The sequence below is a fragment of the Haemaphysalis longicornis genome, unplaced genomic scaffold (assembly GCF_048455015.1).
Source record: "Haemaphysalis longicornis isolate Haplotype H1 unplaced genomic scaffold, Haemaphysalis longicornis Haplotype H1 scaffold_5, whole genome shotgun sequence".
NCBI lineage: Eukaryota > Metazoa > Arthropoda > Arachnida > Ixodida > Ixodidae > Haemaphysalis > Haemaphysalis longicornis.
This window is the reverse complement of record NW_027526385.1, coordinates 72,917,834-72,938,640: the sequence shown is the minus strand read 5'-3', so window position 1 is coordinate 72,938,640 and position 20,807 is coordinate 72,917,834. Positions and strand designations below refer to the sequence as shown.

Sequence of the window (20,807 nt, the reverse complement as noted above, 5' to 3'; positions counted from 1 at the left end):
GGCTCTATTCCAACCATGGGAAGTGTAGTACGTTTTGTTGTGCACCGGACGCCATCGGTGAGGAATAGAAAGCTTCACTTTAAAACTCCAAATTGGATAAACTAGGTGATGCTAAGCATAAGTATTTAGTCAGGCCTTGGGGTACACCTATTTATCGTATTTATTTATCGTATTATCGTACACCTATCGTATTTGCGAATGCCAAATACGAATAACACCACAATCTATGTATCTGCAGTATTACTCCAGCTGCTCTGGTAGTAAGCCTTGACCCCGTATAAGAGGGACTTGGTGTGTCATGAGATCAGGTTTGATTGTGAACGAAGACACAGGTTCTGGTCTTCATGTTCAGCCATCAAATATACTCCCCACAAGTGTTTAGCTCAATGGCCGTGATGTTTCTTATAAGCATTTGTCCAGTGTGGTGCACTGTTAATTTAAGTGCGAACGCTGAACACGAATTCAGATCTTAATGTGTATCTCTGTCCGACGTATTCCAGCCGCGCTTGAACTAAATTGTTTTATTCTTGCAGTAAGCCTTGGCCAAGTACAGGGTGGATTAAAAGAAATGCGAACAACGGAGCGCATAGCCTTCGACGCATGCTGCACCGTCTGGCTGCAAAGTCAGTAAACTGCGCGCATGCGCTCTTCTTCGAGAACGTTTGAGGCTGTGGCTTACATTTATGGGAAATGCTTGGTCAAGAAGCAACGCCGGTAGTTTATTTTGAGGCACCTTTCCACGGTGCGTCGCCACTGAGCAGGATGATCGTTGAAGGGCATCATGCTAGCTGCAATCAGCCTGCTGCGCGCTTGGCTCCCGAATGTAGTAGATAACAGGATGTTCAGTGGCGACATAGCATAAAAAGGCGCCTCAAAACAAATGACCTGCGTCGCTCCTTTATCAAGCATTTCCCGTAACAGTAGGCGACGCTCTCAAACGCTCTGAAAAAACTACGCATGCGCCCAGTTTATTGACAATACAGCCAGACTGTGCGGCCTACGTCGGAGGCTGTTTACTCCGTCGTTCATATTTCTTTTAATCCCCCCTGCACCAGAATCACTAGAAATACATAAAATAATCAATTAAACTGAAACGGTGTGTAAAAACCCCCAAGACACCTACGCATTTCTTATGAGTTCCGAGTGCGAAAGCATTGAAGTTGAATTAAACGTTGCAGGGTGTTGTGGTTCGCGTAAAGCTGTGTGCGCCGCGTTACCAACTCAAACAGTTTTGACCAGACGTATACGCCGTTCACGTATACATGGCTTTGCGTATGCTTGCGCATCCTTTTTATTTTTTTATGTTATATAGAACGCGCCTCAGCACTGTGTTTGCTTCTGACGCATGCGCTACAAAATGAGTGGACAATAGTGGGCAATAGCAGTCAATGATAGTTTCACAGGCAAAGTTTCTGCTGAATGGCCCATTTAGGACTCTATACTGTTTGGGTGACCCTATAGCGAGACACTGACCTTGACAAGCATCTCAAAGGCAAAGACGACTGTGAAGGTGTAGTTTGCGGCAATAAGAAGCTCTCGCTCGAGGCTGCGTGGAGGGATGTTTGGTCGCTCCATAGCCAGCGTGATGCAGTTGAGAGCTATAAACACCAACACCGTGTAGTCGAACCACCGGCCGTCCGTCAGCCGGTTGCAGTAAATGCGAACCCTGCAAACACCAGCACGCAGCGCCAGCTAAAAAAAACACTCTCAAAACAAACACTCACCTTTTTCAAAATTATAGCAAGGCGAAAAAAAAAGAGAAAAGATAGTACCCGACGCTCACCCAGTCTAAACTCACAACAGGAATACTGCAAAAACCTAACAAGAATTCCTTTCGTACGACAAAAAAACTTTATTGAGATGACAGAAGTCCTGTTGTCACGACAAAACCATCTTTTATTACGACACACATTTCTGTCGTAACGACAAAGTCAATTTTCTCAACGACAAACATTCCTGTAGTCACAACAGAACTACCATTTACACTACTCTTCCCAACGGGCAATAAGATTCAAACCATGTGCAACTACTGATGGAACATCAGGATCACGACAAGACATGGATTCGACACGACGGAACATCAAACTCAGGACAGGAATACGACACACGACAGAACATCAGAATCCCGACACGACAAGGATACGACAGGACGACAGTACGAAACGCGAAAATACGACAAAACTACCGAAAATTTTTTTGTCGTCAATGCCAAAAATTTACGCAACTAAAAAAACTTTAATTTACTCTTAAGAATAGCTAATATTGTGAGCTGTGACAGCGATCAAGGCGTTTTAAATTCCGCTTGTGATTTCTCGAAGCGTCCGATTACACCTTTACAAATACGTAACCCATTCTTATCTAACGCCTTTATGCACTGTACATCACCTGGTGATTGGTAAACTAAAATTGAACATGAGAGTTTGGAGCAGTTGAAGCGGTCAGGATAGGTACTGCTCTGTAAATGAGGTGTGTACGCAGATATTCCAACTCACGGAACTATTAAATGCTTGTGCATATGCGCCTGCGCCATACCTCCGGATACAATGCCATCCGCTTTAAATGAAGACAACATCGATAAGCTGTCTACCCGAAATGTTTACAGCTTTTAAAATTTGGAACTGATGGCCCGCTAAGGGCAGGCGCTCGGAGGGTGTGTGTTGGGGAGAGAGGGAATCGAAACAAATGTGCCCAAAGAGTGCATTGGAATTTCGCGCTATATAGACCATGACACTGCATCTCACGGGTAGTCCAGAAAGAGATAAGAATGTGTTTTCCCCCATGGCGCTCATTCTGCTTATTTTTTAAATGTTGTATACGACGTACATGGATACGTAGCATCATTGTATGAAAATTCTGCTCGTACGTTATTAGCTCGCGGCAAATTTGCGCAGAATTGTAGAGTGTCTCATATAAATTCTATAACATTTGTGGCTTCTCCATAGCTACTGTAGTAAGAGGACAACAGTATATAGCTATAGAAAGGTTTGTGAAGTATTTATGCTAACGTTGACTTTTTTTTTTCGTACGACACACCTTTTAAGGCCCGAAATGAGCTTTTGCACAATAAAATTCTGCTTTGTAATCCCACGCAGTCAGAGATAAACCTTCACTTACTTGCTGTCTGGTGCAAATAGGAACAATGCGTAGTCTTGACGATTTTCAAAGCACCACCTCCACCACTTCGGTTCAAAGAACCAGCAGAGCTGCGTGTGAAAGATAAAATGGGTAAATTTTTAACTTACTTTCTATTTTAAAGGAAGCGCTGTGGTGAATAAGGGAAACTCGTAATTTCTTGTACCCCAAGGCACGGCGCGAGGCAAGGGAAGATTTCGCAACCAGTCTCTCCCCTTACGCCGTTACACAGTGGCAGTGTTGCCGCTTCTCCCTCAAAGGAGCACTGATACCAAATTTCAAAGCTGGGTAAACTATACTAAAGGCTCCCTTTCCATATAGAGATATCTCCCAGCAAGTTTCAACAGTAACCATTTGGTATAAGAGATTTCAGATCCATTTTAGTCTTCGCGCGCATGAGAAAGCTCAGAACGAATACCCTTTTGCAATCGGCATTAGCATGGCGCCTTGTGCTCCTCCTGGCCCCAGACTGGCGACGTGAGGGCTCCCGCGACCAACGCGCTGGCTGCGGTTGGCGCGCGCTGTTCCGCCGTGTGTACACGTCACGGTTTTGAGACTGACGTCATGCTGCCCGGTGCATGGAGATGGTGGGGACCACGGCCGCTCTGGGCGCGCGCGCGTCCACACCGGCAGTGACGGCACGGGCGCCCTCCTGCCATGGCGGCCGCCTCGGTGTGAGTTTAATCGAAACCGAAACTGACACGAATAAACGAGGCTGTAAATAATTATTTACGCTGCTATCGACCGTCTAATGTGCCGTTATATGATTAGTTGGCTGATAGGTACCCATAGCAACAAAAAAAAACACGAAAATTTTGTGTCAGCACTCTTTTAACTCGTGGTGGGTTTGGCGAGAATTCTCTTTGCCAATCTGGGCGACCGCGCTTGAGGGGAGGGCTTTGCTCCTTGGTAATCCCTTTTCCCTCCCATCTTTGTTATTTAACCCCGTTCGCAGCTTCGCTAGACGGCTTTAATTGGTCAGGCCTTGACGCCCCAGCTTTCCCCACTGGAAATTCAACGAAGCGCCTGACCATTGTCATATGCACACCGTTCCTTGTATACCTTGCCCAACGGTGCCGCGATGGTTTCCACATGGTGAAAATATCGACGGCCAAATTATCGAGGCACCGTAAGAATTTTTTCACACTTTGGCGATGAGAGCAAGGTGTACAACTGATACGTTAATACAGCGACTTAAGGCCTTAGTTGTTGCTCTAATGACCCGTCCCGCTTCCTGTACCAGCAGTCTTGACAGCGCTGTAAGACTCAATCAGGCAACGCGGAGGACTCCGAAAGAGCCCGTATCGGCGTTAATTGGTCCCCTATCCCAAATAACGACGGCAGGGGATTAGAGGGCTTGTCAATTAGGGCCTCTGGTCTTGACTGCAGTAGGAGACAGATTAGATTGGTCGTGGCAACCCGTGTCCAGGCCGACCCAGAGAGTGTCAACGTGGGTCGAAAAATTGGTTTAGGTTTGCAAATTACAAACCACATGGCTAAAACAGTGCAGAGCTATAACGGCTTGAGTGTGGTCTCAAGACCAGTGAAGGGAAGATGGGGATTGCAAAGGTTCGTCTCGTCACCCCAAATGACCTTATGGTCTTGCTGGGCAATTTTGCTCCAGCAGTACGATTGCAATTTCGATTCCAATACGATCCAGCAGTTTCGATTGAATGGATCATTTTGGTAAGGCGTGATGTTGGTATCGGTACATATTCGAAGGGAGAGCTCTTCTGACAGGAGATGAACACAGAAAAGATTTAACGTACAGAACGAGTGAAGTGAGTATGTATCAGTTCCTACAGAATTCCTAGAATTACGAGATAATAAATACAACAAATCTGAACTTTCAACTGCATGATATGCTGCAGGATGACCAGGCGACAAATCTGTGAAGAAACAACAAATTCTGCGAGAAAATTGAGAAAAAAACATACCCTATTACGAACTATAGACAAAATGCGTTAATTAAGCGAAAAAAAGATTTGCACAATGGTCCTGGTGGTGTCATGTTTCTAAAGCCTCCCAGAACCATATAAAACTCTGTCTGGACGCTAGAAACATGTGTTACAGTAAAGTGTATGTATTGGAAATGATCGAGAAGCTTGTTGGGGGCTAGTGCAGTATAGAAGCATTTGTGACAGGTCGGCACGTTGCAACCAGCCGTTACAGCTTTTAAGGGGATTCATTACGTCGCAAGTGACCTCATCAGTTGCCGACGCGAAATCAGCGCCTTTCTTTCTTATCGCTTCGCGCGCTTGAAGCCTCGCCGCTGCGCGACCACGTGCCCAGACGAGGGTGAAGCGGCTGCTTCGCCTGCGCTTGATGGCTCAGTGCCGGCTGGGCCGTCCGTGCGTGCGTTTCACCGCAAGCGAACCACGTGACTAGGCCGCGATTCAACGACTGCTTCGTCGGTGTTTGGTTCCTTAGTTTCCCCATCGATGCTCCGCCATGCTGCTGCTATGCAAGTAGGACTTTGTTTCAGACTTCTCTCAGCCTGTAATATCTACTTCGCTTGCCGAAAATAGTAAAAAAAATTCTGACTAGAAGGTAATTTGTTTTGTTTTGAAGGTATAAAAGGGTATAAAGATCACGGGTAAATTTACACTGTTATCTTGCAATTCCACGCATTTGCTAATCGCGACTGTTATCATTATCAAATGATAGTTATTTTGTCGTGTAGGCCCACATGGCCAAACAGAATATCACTAACAGCCAATGTCATTAGTTTTGAATGACGTTGTGAAAGGGGCATAAGTCGGCTTCACACAAATGGCCCGGTGGTGCACTGACCTTGGGCACATGAACGGCGTGCTCGCCGTAGACGAGAGTGGCAGCGGCCGCCGCGTTGTCCACCTTGAGGTGCATAACGCCCGACTCGGTGTTGATCTTCTTGGTGCCGCCGGGCTTGACGATGAGCGAGTTGTGCCTGGTCTCGACGTAGCCAATGCCCGAGCTGCTCAGCGAGTTGTGGCGACTGGCCAAGACACTGGCACCCCCTGACGGGAAAAAAGAAAGTTCTTGATGAAAGACGTCCGTCTCTCCTACTCGGCAATTTTGTACATGGGGTACTTTATTCAGGAGCCGTCTACAAGCTTATCATTAAGGCGATAATGCACGTACAGCAAGTTCGAACATTTTACTATGTGGGAGATAAATTTGTTGCGCTGGGTACAACTTTTGTGTCCTTAGCGGTCAAAAGTCGCGCCCCACTTTGACTTAGAGTGGACGGTTTCAGTACTCCTGTAGGCTAGTAGAGTGACCTCACAAGCGTGATGTTGACTGCATGTGCATATGGGAATACATTTATATTAGTAAATGACAGTAAAAATTGGCGAAATACAATAATTCCTAATTATTGAATGACAAATATTATTATTATATTGCATTTATTATGAATTTTTATTGGCATTTTGATAAACGTACGGCCGTGCTGTGTCAGTTGCCTAAAAATACTTCTCTCTAGAAGATAGCCCGAAAAACAAGTTCTAAAGTTTCAACCACCGGTGCCGTACCAGTGCTGTGAATAAGTATGTATTATCGAAAACGGCTTCTGCCTTGCGCGGTGATTGTGTAGTCCCCTGAACGAACCTCAATCGTGAATGTCCTCATAACTGGCGTGTAATTACTCGCGGAATTTTGTTTCAAAGCCGCTTAAAACTCGCGCGTACCTCCATGTTGGCTATGAAGCGAGTTCTGCCGACTGAGCGGCATGGGACGTCCAGCGGCGTCGGTGGCGACCACATTCGGCGATTGGGCCAGGTACGCCGCGGCTTCAGCCGCCCTCTCGTCTGCGTCGTTGTTCCACGGCGACGAACCCGTGCAGCCAGCCGCCATGTTGTTCTGCTTGATGAGGATGTTTGGACGCTTGTGGTGGTGATGGTGATGATGGTGGTGGTGGTGGTGGCTGTTTCTGCGGTCGCTGTTGTTGTTGTGGCTGTTGTTGAATGAAGCCCCATTGGCGCCGTTGTTGAGGCCGGGTAGCACCCCTCCGTTGCAGTGACTGTGGTCAGAGGCCGATGCGCTGCTGCCACCGCTGCAGTGTGTAAAGGTTCCGAATTACACCTCAGAAGCGCTTGTTGCGTCATATCAAAAATTATACCTTGTTGCACCTAATGTGAAATAGCTGAAACAGTGGAGCTATGGTTTGTGTCGGCTCGAGCGTCAAAAAGAGGTCGCTGAAGAACGGCAGCACCGTCGCTGAGCAAATTCTACGGTTCTCGCAAAGGAATCGGCAGCTAAGCGCCAGCGGCGGGAGGTCCCGTTCTCTCTCCTTCCTATAGTGGAAGAGAGGGGAACCTGCCCCCGCGAAACCAGTGCGCCCTCTGTCGGTGGATCTGGAAGCCGGTTTCTGCAAAACCGCCGGCGGGTTTTCGAACCGGCACCTACACCTGCGTGACCGATGGCCTTCAGAAGGCTTACTTAAATGCTCTACCTAAGCAGCTCCGCTGTTAAGAGGACGGATAAAGAATACATTCTGATGCCTAAAAAATATCACCACATATTTGAGCCAAACGAGTACATCCTAAAGACCACTGTACACCCGCATAGTGCATCCCTTTGAGGCAACTACGAGCACAATGATAAAGCAACCTTGCTGAACAAAAAGGTTTTATATATTTCGTGATGCGATAAATTACTTGCTAGAGTAACCGACTGAAACAAAATCCCGGAAAGGAGTATATATTGCTTTGGCTCAGCAAGTTTATCGGCCGTTCACTCTGCACCGAGTTTAAGAATTTAAGGTGAGGAGACATCCTCAGTCACCGTTCTCCACTCCCACTTAACCGTGAGTAGAATCTGAGACTTAGGATGTATTGTTATCACATTTTATGCCATTTTACACAAATTGTTGTTACTTTTAGCGGACTAAATTCAAGTGGTTCAAAGATTAACTGAATATCTATGACATTACATGAAGTGTCTCGCTCTTGGCCTGCGCGAACATTATTTTATTATTATATGAACAACTCCAGTCAGTAATTTTCAGTAATTTTCAGTAATTTCAGCAATTTTACCGACCTTTGAAATACCAATTCACATACGAGGCTTTGGTATCCCTTAAACACCCAAAATAATTACGTTTGCTGTTATTTAGTACAGTTATTGTAGAGTTTTCACATATTTAAGGCTTGGAGACGTTAGGCCTTGGGATGTAGGGATATTGAAAACTTTTGTTCATAATTTATTATAAACCTCGCAATGAAGTGTCAAGTGAATATACTGAGTGCATAATAGCAATTTTCTAACTCTGCAGAGCTTTAAAATTACCACTCTGGAGAACATGTGTTAACGCATAGTTTTTATTCGCCCGCTCGTCCACATGCCACCCCAATTCAACTACAAAACACGACCAGTTTTAAGACAGTAGTCGTTTTGAAGTCTAACACTTGTGTGTCGACATTTAGGTGCACGTGAAAGATTCTCAGAAGGTGCAAATAAGGCCGTAACCCTACACTATGGCGCTCCTCATAGCCTATAGGTATACGTATCTTCAGCACGTAAAGCCCTGACTTTATTTTTTCGCTCTATTTTGGTTTCACCGATGGTTTATTTAGCTATACAAGTGGGATGACTTACTGTTAAAACCATGGTAACACTAATCGCAGTAGTGGCCTAACACATATTATTCCCCAACCTTGACAGTGGGCACTTTTTTAGGGACTCAGCCAATTCACGTCATAACATATATCTCGCATAGAGATCCTCTTTGGTTTTAATCCTAATTTGGCAGAAGAACCTTGGCAGAAGAACGCAGTCCCCTGCTTTTGGGATCTGCATTTTTTTCTTTCTTGCCTCTTCTAGGACCCTTTCGTTAAATATTTTTACTATTGTGACTTTCGAGCACAATATTTCTGTCATAATTATCTTTATATGCACAGCTTATCTTCTTGCTATCGTACACTTGATGCAGTTCATTGTTCTGGTGTCTTTGAAGAGCGTGAAATGCAATCTCAAAAAGGTGGCCCAACTCACTTCTGACCGACGGTCACATTGTTGAGCGGCGACGAGGCTACCAGCAAAGATGGCGTCTCCTGATATCCGGGAAGTTCAGCCTCCAGCAGGGAGTCTGTGTCGGAGTCGGCCAGCGACCGACGCCGACCGCTGCCATTCGTAGGCCCGCTTCCCTGGCGGTGGAGTTTGATTAGGGGGCTGCCAGGAGGCGATGGCGGGAGGGAACCCTACGGGGGGAGGAGGGACGCACGCACACAACGCCAGTGGCGCCTCTCAGTTGTCCGCGCTCTTTTCCAGCGTGTTGCTTCTCCAAGGAGAATCATCAGCTTGATTACTAAGGACGCATGCTTCCAATTTACGTTCAGCCAACAATGTTGATCTGATGGAAGATGAAGGATGATAGAATTCCAGAAACGAATAACCCTTGCTACTCGGTTAGCAGTAACTAAAGGTACGATTTCTTCAGCCACCAGCTACAGAGCTTGGAGACGAGTGCTGATCATCATCTTGCCGCACACTTTGGTCTTTTTGGACGAAACTATTTCAGCCACCGGCATTTTTAGAGTGGTGACGGCAAGTGATCATCAACAGCCCCCAACGAGCTTTTTGCCTCGAAAAGCACGCTTAGCCTTTAGCAACTAAAGCTAAACAGCACTAAATGAGTGACAGAAGATGCAATGTAAACTAGCTCGCTAAGCCACCAAGTCACATTTTTGCTGTCTTTTTTAAACAGTAATTCGCGTTGTACAGACTTGAAATAAGACCGAAAGCGGTATAGCCAGTACACAGCTCACGGGCGTGTCTTTGTAATAGATTTTATATTTGTGTAGTTCAGGTTTTGATGTTTTGCGAATTTGTATGAAGTTTATTTCACTAGTGCTCGAAAGTTTTGTTCTTTGCGTCACGCTCTCCGCTGACCTATCGACTGCTCTGACGCCCTGGGATGTTCGTGGGGTCAAATTTAGCGCATTGCTCGAAAGTTTTGTTCTTTGCGTCACGCTCTCCGCTGACCTATCGACTGCTCTGACGCCCTGGGATGTTCGTGGGGTCAAATTTAGCGCATTGCGAGCGACTATGTAAACTGCGTGACAATGACAAAAGAACGGATATTACACATGCACTGGGCGAAAAGCAAAAATTTAAACACTGTGATAACAACGGACAAAACCAGTGTGATATCACTGTGACAGATCGTGAGGCGGCTGAACGTGACGCTTAGCGTTTTTTTGTCCTGAGGCTTCCAATAGATAATTAATAGATGTTCAATAGATGTTTAATAGACCTGGGATAAATAGTCAATAAAATTGCTCAAGTTTAACTATGAAATGCAGCCACAAAAAACAATTTGACGAATTCAATTACACTGTCGCTTCAACGTTACCTTTTGCAAAAGTTTTGTTCACGCGAAAAGAATTAAACATATCAAGAGCGAGGAAATGTACATCGGGCAATACGAAACTCTAGATTTCGCAAATCACGTATTGTATTAAGCAATGCTGGTGATTATGTGGGAAATTATAAAGTGCCTTTTCTCAGAACACTAGTTTTGCCAGCCATAGTGTTTGTTTTCAGGGTTTGATGACATTGACACCAGCTTGACGACATGTAACACGCTGTTTGAGTGGGATTAGCTACTTCCCTTGCGTTCATATTTTTACAAAATGTAGTTTTCCCAATGCATACAGAGGGTGTCTGGCAACTAACGGCCAAGATATTCGCACAGCAGAGAACACTTTAAGGAGCCGCAGTACCCAGATTGTTTTCTGCAATGTTTAATTTCGTCTGTGCGCTCTATCACGTAGCAGACAATCTGGCGAACTGACAGTGTGGAAAACGTTGAGGGATGGTGGAGTGCCTCAAGTGGACAATTAATTTTTAAAACAGAAACTGCCAAACAACGAGTTCCTTGTACGTGCTTGTGTTACATACATTCTTTTTGCACTTCGGCAGATGTGGCTTGGTAGCTAGTGCCTGCACTACAGGTGCCTTTTGTAGACACTTTTTCTTTTTAACGACAGGCTAGAACTTTATTTTTCACATGATCATGCGTATTTCTGGGAGAAACATTTTCACTCGGCTTGAAAACTGCACGGCTATGTCGAATAAGGCCAGAAATAGATGAACCTGTGAGCTGCCTATGCTCAGTGCATTTATTTGGCACTAAACTGGCCACAGTTCAAAAATTCTAATGCTACAATTTTTGTGTTGCTAAACATTTTCTGGTAGCTTTGCGTCGGTAGCGCCCGAAGATTTCTCCTAGAACGTGTAAATCAGAACACAGTAATATTCACACTATATACCACTGCATTATACTACAGTGGCTGGCGGGCGCACCAAAAAGCAAAATGTGCCGGTGTACTGGAATGCGAAGCCCTGCCAGCGTTCATGACGCTGTTATTGAGGCAGATTGACTGACGAAAAATACAGAAGTTGATCCAAAGCAAAAACGCGGCGATGGACAGAGCCATGCACATGACAGCGTGAGCTGTACGCTCAGTGCACTCACGATTTCACAACGCTTGAAGCTGAAAGATGACTCCAAGCGCATGACATCCAAAAAGAGAACGGGAGAAGTGTACAGATGAAAACGATACTTAAAATGCACGCAGCCAAAAAGGCAAGCAGAAAAATTAAGGCAGACCAAACGCAAAATAGAGAAAGCGTTCATAGCATCTGCAAAATTTGCCATGTTCAGACCTATGTCACTAATTTGTGTAAGCAACAACACGTTTCCTAACTGAGGCGGCAGTGAAAAAGGTAAAAAGCGATAACGATTGTGTACTGGTTGCCGTGGAAAGATGCTGCAGTGAACACTACTGTGCATATTCAAATAATGACTTGCATTGCTGAACTGTAGGAGAAGGCTGGGAAAGCTTTTTGTCAAGAAGGGGTGTGTTGAAAGCACGATATTGTGCCAAGAAAAGAACTATGTCACTGGAAAATTGTTTGAGCCACAAAATGGAGCTCTTTTTCAATAAATGCACTCTCTAGATGATACGGAATATGTTAATTGCCTGCTAAACATAGAGATCATGCATCCTATGCTGCCGCATGTGTCAGCTCGTAGGTGGTGATGAGATGAAAAGCTGCGAGTACATTTAAGCACTGGGTTTACCAGTGAAATATTGTTTTTTTTTAAATACTCCTGCTCCTCAAACTTTAGTAAAATTAGGACGTTTAGTTTTTTGGGGATGAGGGGAAGGATACAATGCTCAGAAAAGTTTAGCCAACCTTTCTCTCCCAAAGTTGGTGGCCTGCAAAGCGGTATCACACGTACACGAACGGTTTCGAAAGAACTGTCTCTGTGCAGAAATCGTGGCGCCGCTAGCGTTGTGCTTGTGTCCCAAACTAAAGTAGAGCTCGAAAGGAAACAGGCAGTTGTATAGAACAGTTCACAAGACATGCATGCAATGCATATGCAGAAAATTTCCAAAACTTGAAAGTTGAAAGGAGCGTGGGCTTTGCATTGCTAAGTTGATGCTTGGAGTTTCAGAAGCAAATTTTACTTTGCTTTTCCGTCGGCCCTGCCAAGGGCGCACAATTTTAGACCAATCAGCATAATTGGTTTCAAGGTGCAGATATCACATGACACCACCAGCACACGTTTCTTTGAACACATCAGCAGTGCAGCAGCCCTTGAAATCAACAGAACTGCGCAGGCATTAAGAAGCACACACCTACATGCAAGTTCCTTTACAGCTGCGAAACTTGAAACCAGAAGCTGTACGGCCAGCTTATCTTATATAAACACACAGCAAAGTAGAAGACATTTCATGAGCCGCTTAAAACATGCAGCAGAAGTAGACACACACCAATGAAGGCAAGGCCTGCAGCCAAGTAAGAATATATTTGCTAGCAAGCGATGCAGACGGAACGTTAAGCGTTTTCCGGGTTGAATTTTTGGAAGTTTACTCTGTCGCTAATATTATTTGTGTTCATCTGTAGAGCGGTATAATAATGTATCAAAAAAATTAAAAACACAGGTGAACTCTTCTATAGCCTGGCTCAATTTTTGCGTTTGTGATTTTTTGCCCCCGGTTAGGCTTAGCTGTACCGTCGGTGAGTACACAATACTTCATGGAAAATCTTTCACAGTTCAGCCATTGCTGAGTGCTCTAAAAATGCCTTGACACGGAAAATGTATCACGAGATGCACGTACTAAGCCATTTCGAACCAAGGCGACTTTATTAAGACGATAGAAGCATTTTTGCAATGATATACTGCGTGGAACTAGTATTTACCATTAACACTAACCTTTCGAGTGAACTTTGTAGATCAACTAACACTACAAAATCCTTGGCCGGGGACTTCGTAGATGTTCGTAATTACGCCGGACGGCTTTCATTTTAAACATCTCACGAATAGGATAACGCACAAGAAGCCTTCTACTGCGTTCAATACTAACAACGCCTATAAAACATTACAGGTACCAGAGCTTTCAAGAAATTAGTCGTGAAGGTAGTTTCGCGTCCAAAAATCTTGAATATGACCGCGGCTTACCTTGCGGGCGTAAGGGGGCGCCGGGCTGACGCAACTACGTCTTCGGCGATGCGCGTTGCTCGGACTTGGCGCCTCGTTTCTCACGAAGCCACCCGGCCGAGGGACGGGCAAGAGGGACTCCCCAGCACCGCCCGCTGCCCTGCTGGACGAGCTACGGTTGCTCGGGGAGCGGGGCAGCCGCGCTGGCAAAGGCTGTAACAAAATGAGCACAACATGCGCGGAGATAAAGAAAACCAACATAAAAACAGACTGTTTTCAAAGACGATTGCCTTTCTTGGGCTACTGAAAAAAGAAAATTTTTTTAAATGCGAATGCATTTCTTAGTCGGGGGTTGTCGTGCTCCGTCGGCGTGCGCCCGCAGGTGTTATCTCTCCGCGCTCCTCCTCGCCCCTAGCAACAGCTGTGGCGCGCCTAGCAACCGGAGCAGGTGGTAGCTCGGGCGGGAGTAGCGGAGGGCAAGGGGATAGGAGGAGCGCGCTCGGGCGTGTGAGAGCGCTCGCATCGCGGAGCTCGGGCGGAGTAGCGGAGAGTGAGTGGAGAGGAGGAGCGCGCTCGGGCGTGTGAGGGCGTTCGCATCGCGGAGCTCGGCGGGCTCTCTCTCCTCTCTGCGTACCCTCTCTCCGCTCGCTGCGCTCGGAATCTATATAATGCAGTGGAGCGCGCGCCTGGCGCCTTGATAGCGATGGAAGTCGGTGAAGTCGAATCCCTCGCGGCAACGATACCGCAAGCACGAAGTGTAACACAATGCAACCTGAGCATTACACCATCGGTGCACCCAATGCATTCGCATTTCCGCACGATCCCCTTCGGGGAGGTGGGGGGATTTTTTTGTTCTGACTGTGTGATTGTCTGTCCCTCGAATCGCCCACCGGCCAAAAGTGAAGAAGAATTCTTGAACGTTTTATAGGCAAATCTTTCCGAAACAACTAAATCTAGAAAGACACTTCATACTCGTCAGCATTGTTCAGTAAAACTAAAACATTACGCATATTCGAGCCAATACATCAATACACAGGTGGTATTTGGCAGTGTTCTTTTGATTAAAAATATATGACTGATATTTACGGCAATAAAAACTACGCACTGAAATAAAATCGGCTCAGCTTGCACTCATGGTGCAAGGCTCTAGTAACAGCGGAGCTCGGGGTGAAACTAGGTTCTTCCGATATTGCTAAGTGTTGCTAGGTTTCGTTAGGCTTTGCTAAGTTTTGTAAGGTTTTGCGATGTTCATGCTAGGCTATGTTAAGTGTTGAGGGGTGAGGCTAAGTTTAACCGGAGTTTAGAAGGCCGTTCCCGTTGGTCCCCCACACTGACAGATGATCCCAGGAGGAAGAAGCAGTCGATCTGCTTTTATGCCGAGCGTTCCTCGAGCAGAGTTGAGCCTGGCTGCGAGGCTAGCTCTCGACGCTGCTGGAAGCTTGGCCCGACTAGAGCTAAGCCCTGTTGGGAGGCTAGACCGGGAGGCTAGCGCGTGCCTTCCACACTTTGCTGACGCGCGCTGCTTTCGCGCTCTCTCTCCTCGCCAGGAGCCACCACGTTCGTATTTTGTCTGAATTGGTATATTTTACTGACGCCAACGGACCAAGCTCAATTAAACAGCTACGCTGGTAAAAATTTCTCGACCCAAAAATACGAAAAGCGCTCAAAGCGCCGGTGGCTTCCAAAGAGACCAAAAATAACAAAATGTTGCAGTAGTTGGCGCTCGAGCAGCGGAACGCGGCAAAATTGAATTCACCTCAGCAAATATCTACTGAGTTTATTGTGGGAGGAGATCGACAGGAGGGGAAGAGCGCGAAAGAGAAGACAGGCATTTATTTACGTGGCAGGGGTGGTGGACGACTATCGTCTTTCGACGACATTTGCAGCTAAGTGAGCAGATACGGGGCCATTTTTTTTGGTGCGATTATGAATTTAAAACATGGCATCCACTCTCAAGGACTGACTAGCATGACACTCGTGTTGGAAAAACAGCAAAGCAATCCAGAAATGAAAGCTCCGTTTTCGAAAGGTGAGATGTCATTCAGACACTTTACAAAGAATACTAGTCTGTAAATTACCGTGACTCGTCCAGATGTTTCCGACGAATGTGATGACGATGATGGTAGCATATGCAACGCAGTGAGTGGAGAAAGGCGGTTGCCGAATTCCCTCGAGGGCAGCTCCAGGGTTGCACTTGGGGAGCCCTAGAAAAGAGGAAGATAAAACATGCAAGACGTTTCTTTCCTGCAGTGGGACATAAGCTGAGATGTAGGAGCATTTTATGCAGTAGAATAATTTGTCACTGCTGAAAAAAGAGTTGGTCATTAAGGAAGAAGGAAGAACGTGCTGACATAATTTTTATCCTTAAGAGCCCAGCCAAAATATCATTGTAGAACTTGAAATATCACGCCACAAGTTTGCTGGGTGCATCCAGTAAGTTATTTGTTTCTGGGGAAACTGAAGGCCTGCGCAATTTTTAAACACAAAATATTTTTAAAATGTGTTTCTTTAAAAAACCCCGAAAAATCAGATCGCCACGTTAGAGAGCGTTGGATGATTAAACTTGATACACATTTAAAAATTGGCCATCTGTGTACTTACTTCCCTGAAAATGAGGTTTAACGATGATATAGTCTGTGCCCGTGCGGCAACTTAATGAACGATTACCTGCGGTAATCTTTCATTAAGTTGCCGATTTTATAAACAGGAGTCTATTGAAACAAACGATCTTTTCCAACTTGCCTTGTTGCACTAGTGATTAGCAGTGCGGAAGCCGTGCAACACCGGGCGGATTGGTGTCACCAGTAGCACGAAAAAGTCTTGAAACGACAACATTTGTATGTCATATAGGCAGCTTTTTCTTGGGTGACTATGTTACCAATGTTGCCGCTGCGGATTTTATGGTACGGAGTAATAGCAGCAGTCTCTTGTAATGTCGGCGTAACGGCACGATGACGTTAAACACAAGCTTCTAAAGGAGGGGTATGTTCGATATGGGTTTGATAAGCGCATTTATTTCAAGTATATATTCGAAACTATCACAGCCGTGATAACGGTGCCAAATTTCCCCACTGCAAGCCCCTAGTGGAAAGGTGTCGATGTGGCTCAAGGAACTTACATGATTGAGATTGTGCACTAACATCAACAAGTATATTTTGCACGAAAAGTTGCCGCGAACATTTTTCAATTCGCACTGAGTCTAACGTTTTTACAGCGAAGCTGTATATGACTGGGATCTAGAACATTGTCGCCGGCTACAGACCGAGCGTAGAGCAACAATTTACCGGGTAGGAAAAAAAATCATACAAATAAAAAGGGTCCTGAAACCTCCATATTTTGATATAAGACGGCGTATAATGCTCCTGAAAAATTGTCTTCCCAGCAGTAACTTTGTGTTTAGGGGTGAAACCGACTTTAAGGGGGTGGGCGTAGTCTTTTGTAGGTTGGCTTTCCCCCATTCTGTGTAGTACAGTGAAGCATCGCCATCTGTGGGAGAGTATGGTTACAGCCGTACCTTATACTTCTCTCCACCACCGCCTCACCTTCCTTGAGTGGCGTATACTCCTCGCCACGCGCGACATCACACTGCTTGGCACTCTTGGGCGGCCACCTGTTGGCTGCACGAGAGCCAGCGCCCTGACTGTCGTTGCCGCGCTATAATTAAACGTCATTTTCTCTAACCACCAATGGTGTGTCCTTAGTCTGTGACGCAGAGATCGCGCCATTGTACTTATAATTTAGCTTTGCAAATCTCCAATATAGCTAAGCCCCAACATAGCAAATGCCACTAAAGCGCCATCGTCACTGGACTTAACTCTCCACTGAGTGGGAGGGCTGTGATATTTTCGGATACTTCACACCTGATGCTGCTTACATGGAGTGATTTCCAATCTGTACGTACCTGAGGGGTTGCGGCGGTCCTTGTTATAATGGGCGGCAGATAGGGCAGGGGTCCCGGCTCATCGCCGCCTTCCGGTTTGCATGCACATGCTGCAGGCTGGGACAGCATCCGCGTCTCTGGAATGCACATTAAGAGAGCGTGAGCTTTGTTTAGGTAGTTTGATAACAGTGATGGCCGTAACTTTGTGTTAATTATGATACATTATTTATTTATTCAAAAGACCCTTAAAGGCCAGCCCTTGGAGGATATTACACAGGTGGGAGACATTGAAAAAAAAACATTGCAGACAGAGACAGCAACTTGTTATAGCCACAAGGATTGAATACAGGTTGGCAAAAGGCTTTTGAAAAATAAACGTACGAAAAAACAACAAAAAGCTGAAAAAGACACCCATACACACACACCTAAGAAGACACTTTTTAGTGAAGTCAAAACAGTATATTAGTGTGTATTAGGTCTTGAAATGTTATTGCATTTGTGACTGTTGCAATATGAGATGGCAGGGCATTCCAATCAACAATTGTGCGAGGTATACATGATTGCGAACAGCTATAAGTGTGGCATTTTTCACGCGCCTTCTTTAAAGCATGGTGACGTCGAAAAATAAATAATTAGGGAATCCTGGCTGACGGATGAGGGAGGGAGATCGTCCAAGTCGTCTACCCTTCAGAACCCATCTCGGGCATCAAATAAAGTCACCTCTCTCTCTCTCTCTCTTAGGAGTCTTGGCACTTTTAACTGCACATCAAGCTGTTTGTCAATTCGTAATGATGGATTTGAGCGGTATTTACCTATATATTCCGGTGTAATAAAGGGAAGAAGAAAGCAAACCTTTACGTTATTGGTTAACTGCCTCTCCTCGCGGTTTTTGTCAGCGGAGAATATCAGATTTTACAAAAATAAACAACGTCTAATGCTCTTCTAGAAGGATCGCATCGTAGTTTATCTAAACTTATTGTGGCAGGGATCATTTAGAAATTCTCAACATGACGAACGTTTGTTGTGCTGTCAGACATATGCGAAACTATATTTACACACTAATATATTTGCGTGGCAGTGGCGTATTCCGAGCCCACTTGAAGGGCATTGTAAGAAACTTTTATAAACTCTCGCAGCTTTCAGTGACTAGCCTTCACCAAATTCAAACATTTTTAGTGAATTTATCTTAGCTCTACCTTTCATGATGTTGTCCTTTGGGTCATCTTCAGCGTCCTGTGAGGCGCACTTTTGATTGCCGTCTGCATCTGTGTCAGCAGTGTCCTTCAAAGCCTCCATGCTCTTCTTTCGGTCACCCTGTTCCAAGGACATAACAAGGATTGCCGTCAATGATTGTTTCCATCACAGGTGAATGCTGCAGACTTAGCATTTGTTAGTGGAATAAATATGGCAGAGTGGCAAAGTAAGACATGCCACTGGTGCAATGATGGTAAGGTGACGTTATTTCGTGAAATCCGTACGCATAGACATGACATTTACTTTCTGTCATAAGTAAATGATTATAATTTATGGGAAAATTGACAGGGATTATTTGGAGAATAAAAATTAATAAAGCGTTGTATGCTTCGAACACCCAAGGTATAAAGGAGTAACGTTTTTTCTCTCGCTCTGTTAGTATATCAATGGTCTACAATTTTCTGTTATACGTTAAAATAAAACAAAATAAATGCTTCTATTTCTCACACACGGATGATTGGTCCTCCGACCACACCACTGGAAATACGCAACAGATACAAAAATGAAACAATCGAAAGCAGGTGACAATAACGCAGAAAAACGTATATCAGCACAATATACATGTATCTCGTGTAACATTCGTGGCCGTGGAAAGACACATCCCATAACGAAGAACTCATTAGCTATAAACCCTTCAAAATGCTCCTCATTCCCCGGCTTAAACCATTTTAACGTGGCGTAGTTAGGGCAATGAAGAATGGGAGAACAACTGATTGCGTCAGTGAGAAATCAATTTTCAAGCAGAAAAGGCACCTCAGCCGAGAATCCTTCGACGAGGATGGCCACGAGAAGGTTGAACAGGACATAGTTTCCAAACGTCATGAGCGCCACAAAGTAGAGGGCAGCCCATGGAGAGGTCTTCTCCATGCCGTTGAACAGCACAACGTTCCAGTCTTCCTGGGTCAGGATCTGGTGCACGCCCACGGTGATGTGGTGTATGAAGAAAAGCGGCATTAAGTTAGAGGTTGGTCGCGATATGTGAGAGAGCGTCAACGGCCTGAACGTTTACATGCAAGTATGGGAAGGTTTTCCGCGTAATGAATCGTACGCACTTGGTCTATTAGGAGCGAATGTATTGGATCCCATCATAAAAGGCCAATTATACGAATACCGTGAAATAAAATCTAGCCCTGTCTACTACAGAAGTAGGCCACAAAGCATACATGCTGCTGAAAGCATAACATGAACGCAATGAAGCGTTTTGAGTCAGCCTAATGCAAATTACTGATAACATTTTTTGTCTCAGGAAGTGAACCAGCAAGAAGGTAAAAACAAAATTTTAGGCCTGGTTTTTATTGATATATAAACCACATTAGAATTATTTCTCATTTAAGTTATTCTCAGGAATTCAGTGTACATGCAGTCTGCTTTCAAGCTATCCTGTCTAAGCTTTCAGTATGGCGTCTTTGCAAGCTCTATGGCGACCACATTCCCTGCATAGCTGGCAAATGATTTCATTTCAATAGCAACTCTAATATACAGGATACTAAAAAATGCTCTTTCTACATTGAACAAATACTTGCTCGTCAGCTGTGCAATGCCCATAGAACGAATATTTACTATCAGAACCTCTTTCCACATTGCGTTTTCATGCGTCTCATTTTTGTTACATGCTACAAAGTCACTAGACAAGTGTACCAGCTGAGTGTAATGCACCATTTTCATTTAGTGAACGTGCGAAGAGGAGACAAATCAGTGCTTTTTACAGACCATAAATGTTGGAAATAATGAGCACAATGATCCCTAATTACCAATTTAGATGCACTTCTATCATCTCAAATAGAAACTTTTTATACTGAGTAGCTTTACTGCTCTGATTAGGGTACGAAAGGTTCAATTTTACGTCACCAGAGAAAGTGTTTTGAAAAGCACAGGTTCACGTAGGGGATAATCAAACAGTAGCTGCATCTGTCAGCAGTTTCAATTGTAGCCCAGAACCGAATGGTTTTTATAGGAGAAAAAAAAGTGCGCTCTCTCTGTTCGTGGCAATGGCAAAATGAGTTTATTCGCTAGTTTTTTAGTAACTATATAACGACAAAAAGAATCAGGAGTCGTTAGTCGCGCTTTCACTCGTGAAGCCTAAATGCGTTTGCAAAAGTAATAGCC

General features: G+C 45.0%; 1 protein-coding gene across 4 annotated transcripts in view; it reads right to left on the bottom strand.

Annotated features, from left to right (window-relative positions):
• Positions 1 to 20,807, bottom strand: part of LOC144138432 (voltage-dependent T-type calcium channel subunit alpha-1G-like) — an 82,430-nt gene that overhangs the window by 20,643 nt on the left and 40,980 nt on the right. For all 4 annotated transcript variants that reach the window (XM_077670707.1, XM_077670706.1, XM_077670709.1 and 1 more), the window contains 10 exons: positions 19,455 to 19,610; positions 18,644 to 18,761; positions 17,469 to 17,584; positions 15,646 to 15,771; positions 13,589 to 13,780; positions 9,109 to 9,314; positions 6,804 to 7,168; positions 5,926 to 6,131; positions 3,115 to 3,203; positions 1,474 to 1,666 (listed from right to left, as the gene is read on the bottom strand). In XM_077670707.1, coding sequence (XP_077526833.1) covers positions 1,474 to 1,666; positions 3,115 to 3,203; positions 5,926 to 6,131; positions 6,804 to 7,168; positions 9,109 to 9,314; positions 13,589 to 13,780; positions 15,646 to 15,771; positions 17,469 to 17,584; positions 18,644 to 18,761; positions 19,455 to 19,610 — 1,767 coding nt within the window. The remainder of the gene's footprint in view (positions 1 to 1,473; positions 1,667 to 3,114; positions 3,204 to 5,925; positions 6,132 to 6,803; positions 7,169 to 9,108; positions 9,315 to 13,588; positions 13,781 to 15,645; positions 15,772 to 17,468; positions 17,585 to 18,643; positions 18,762 to 19,454; positions 19,611 to 20,807) is intronic.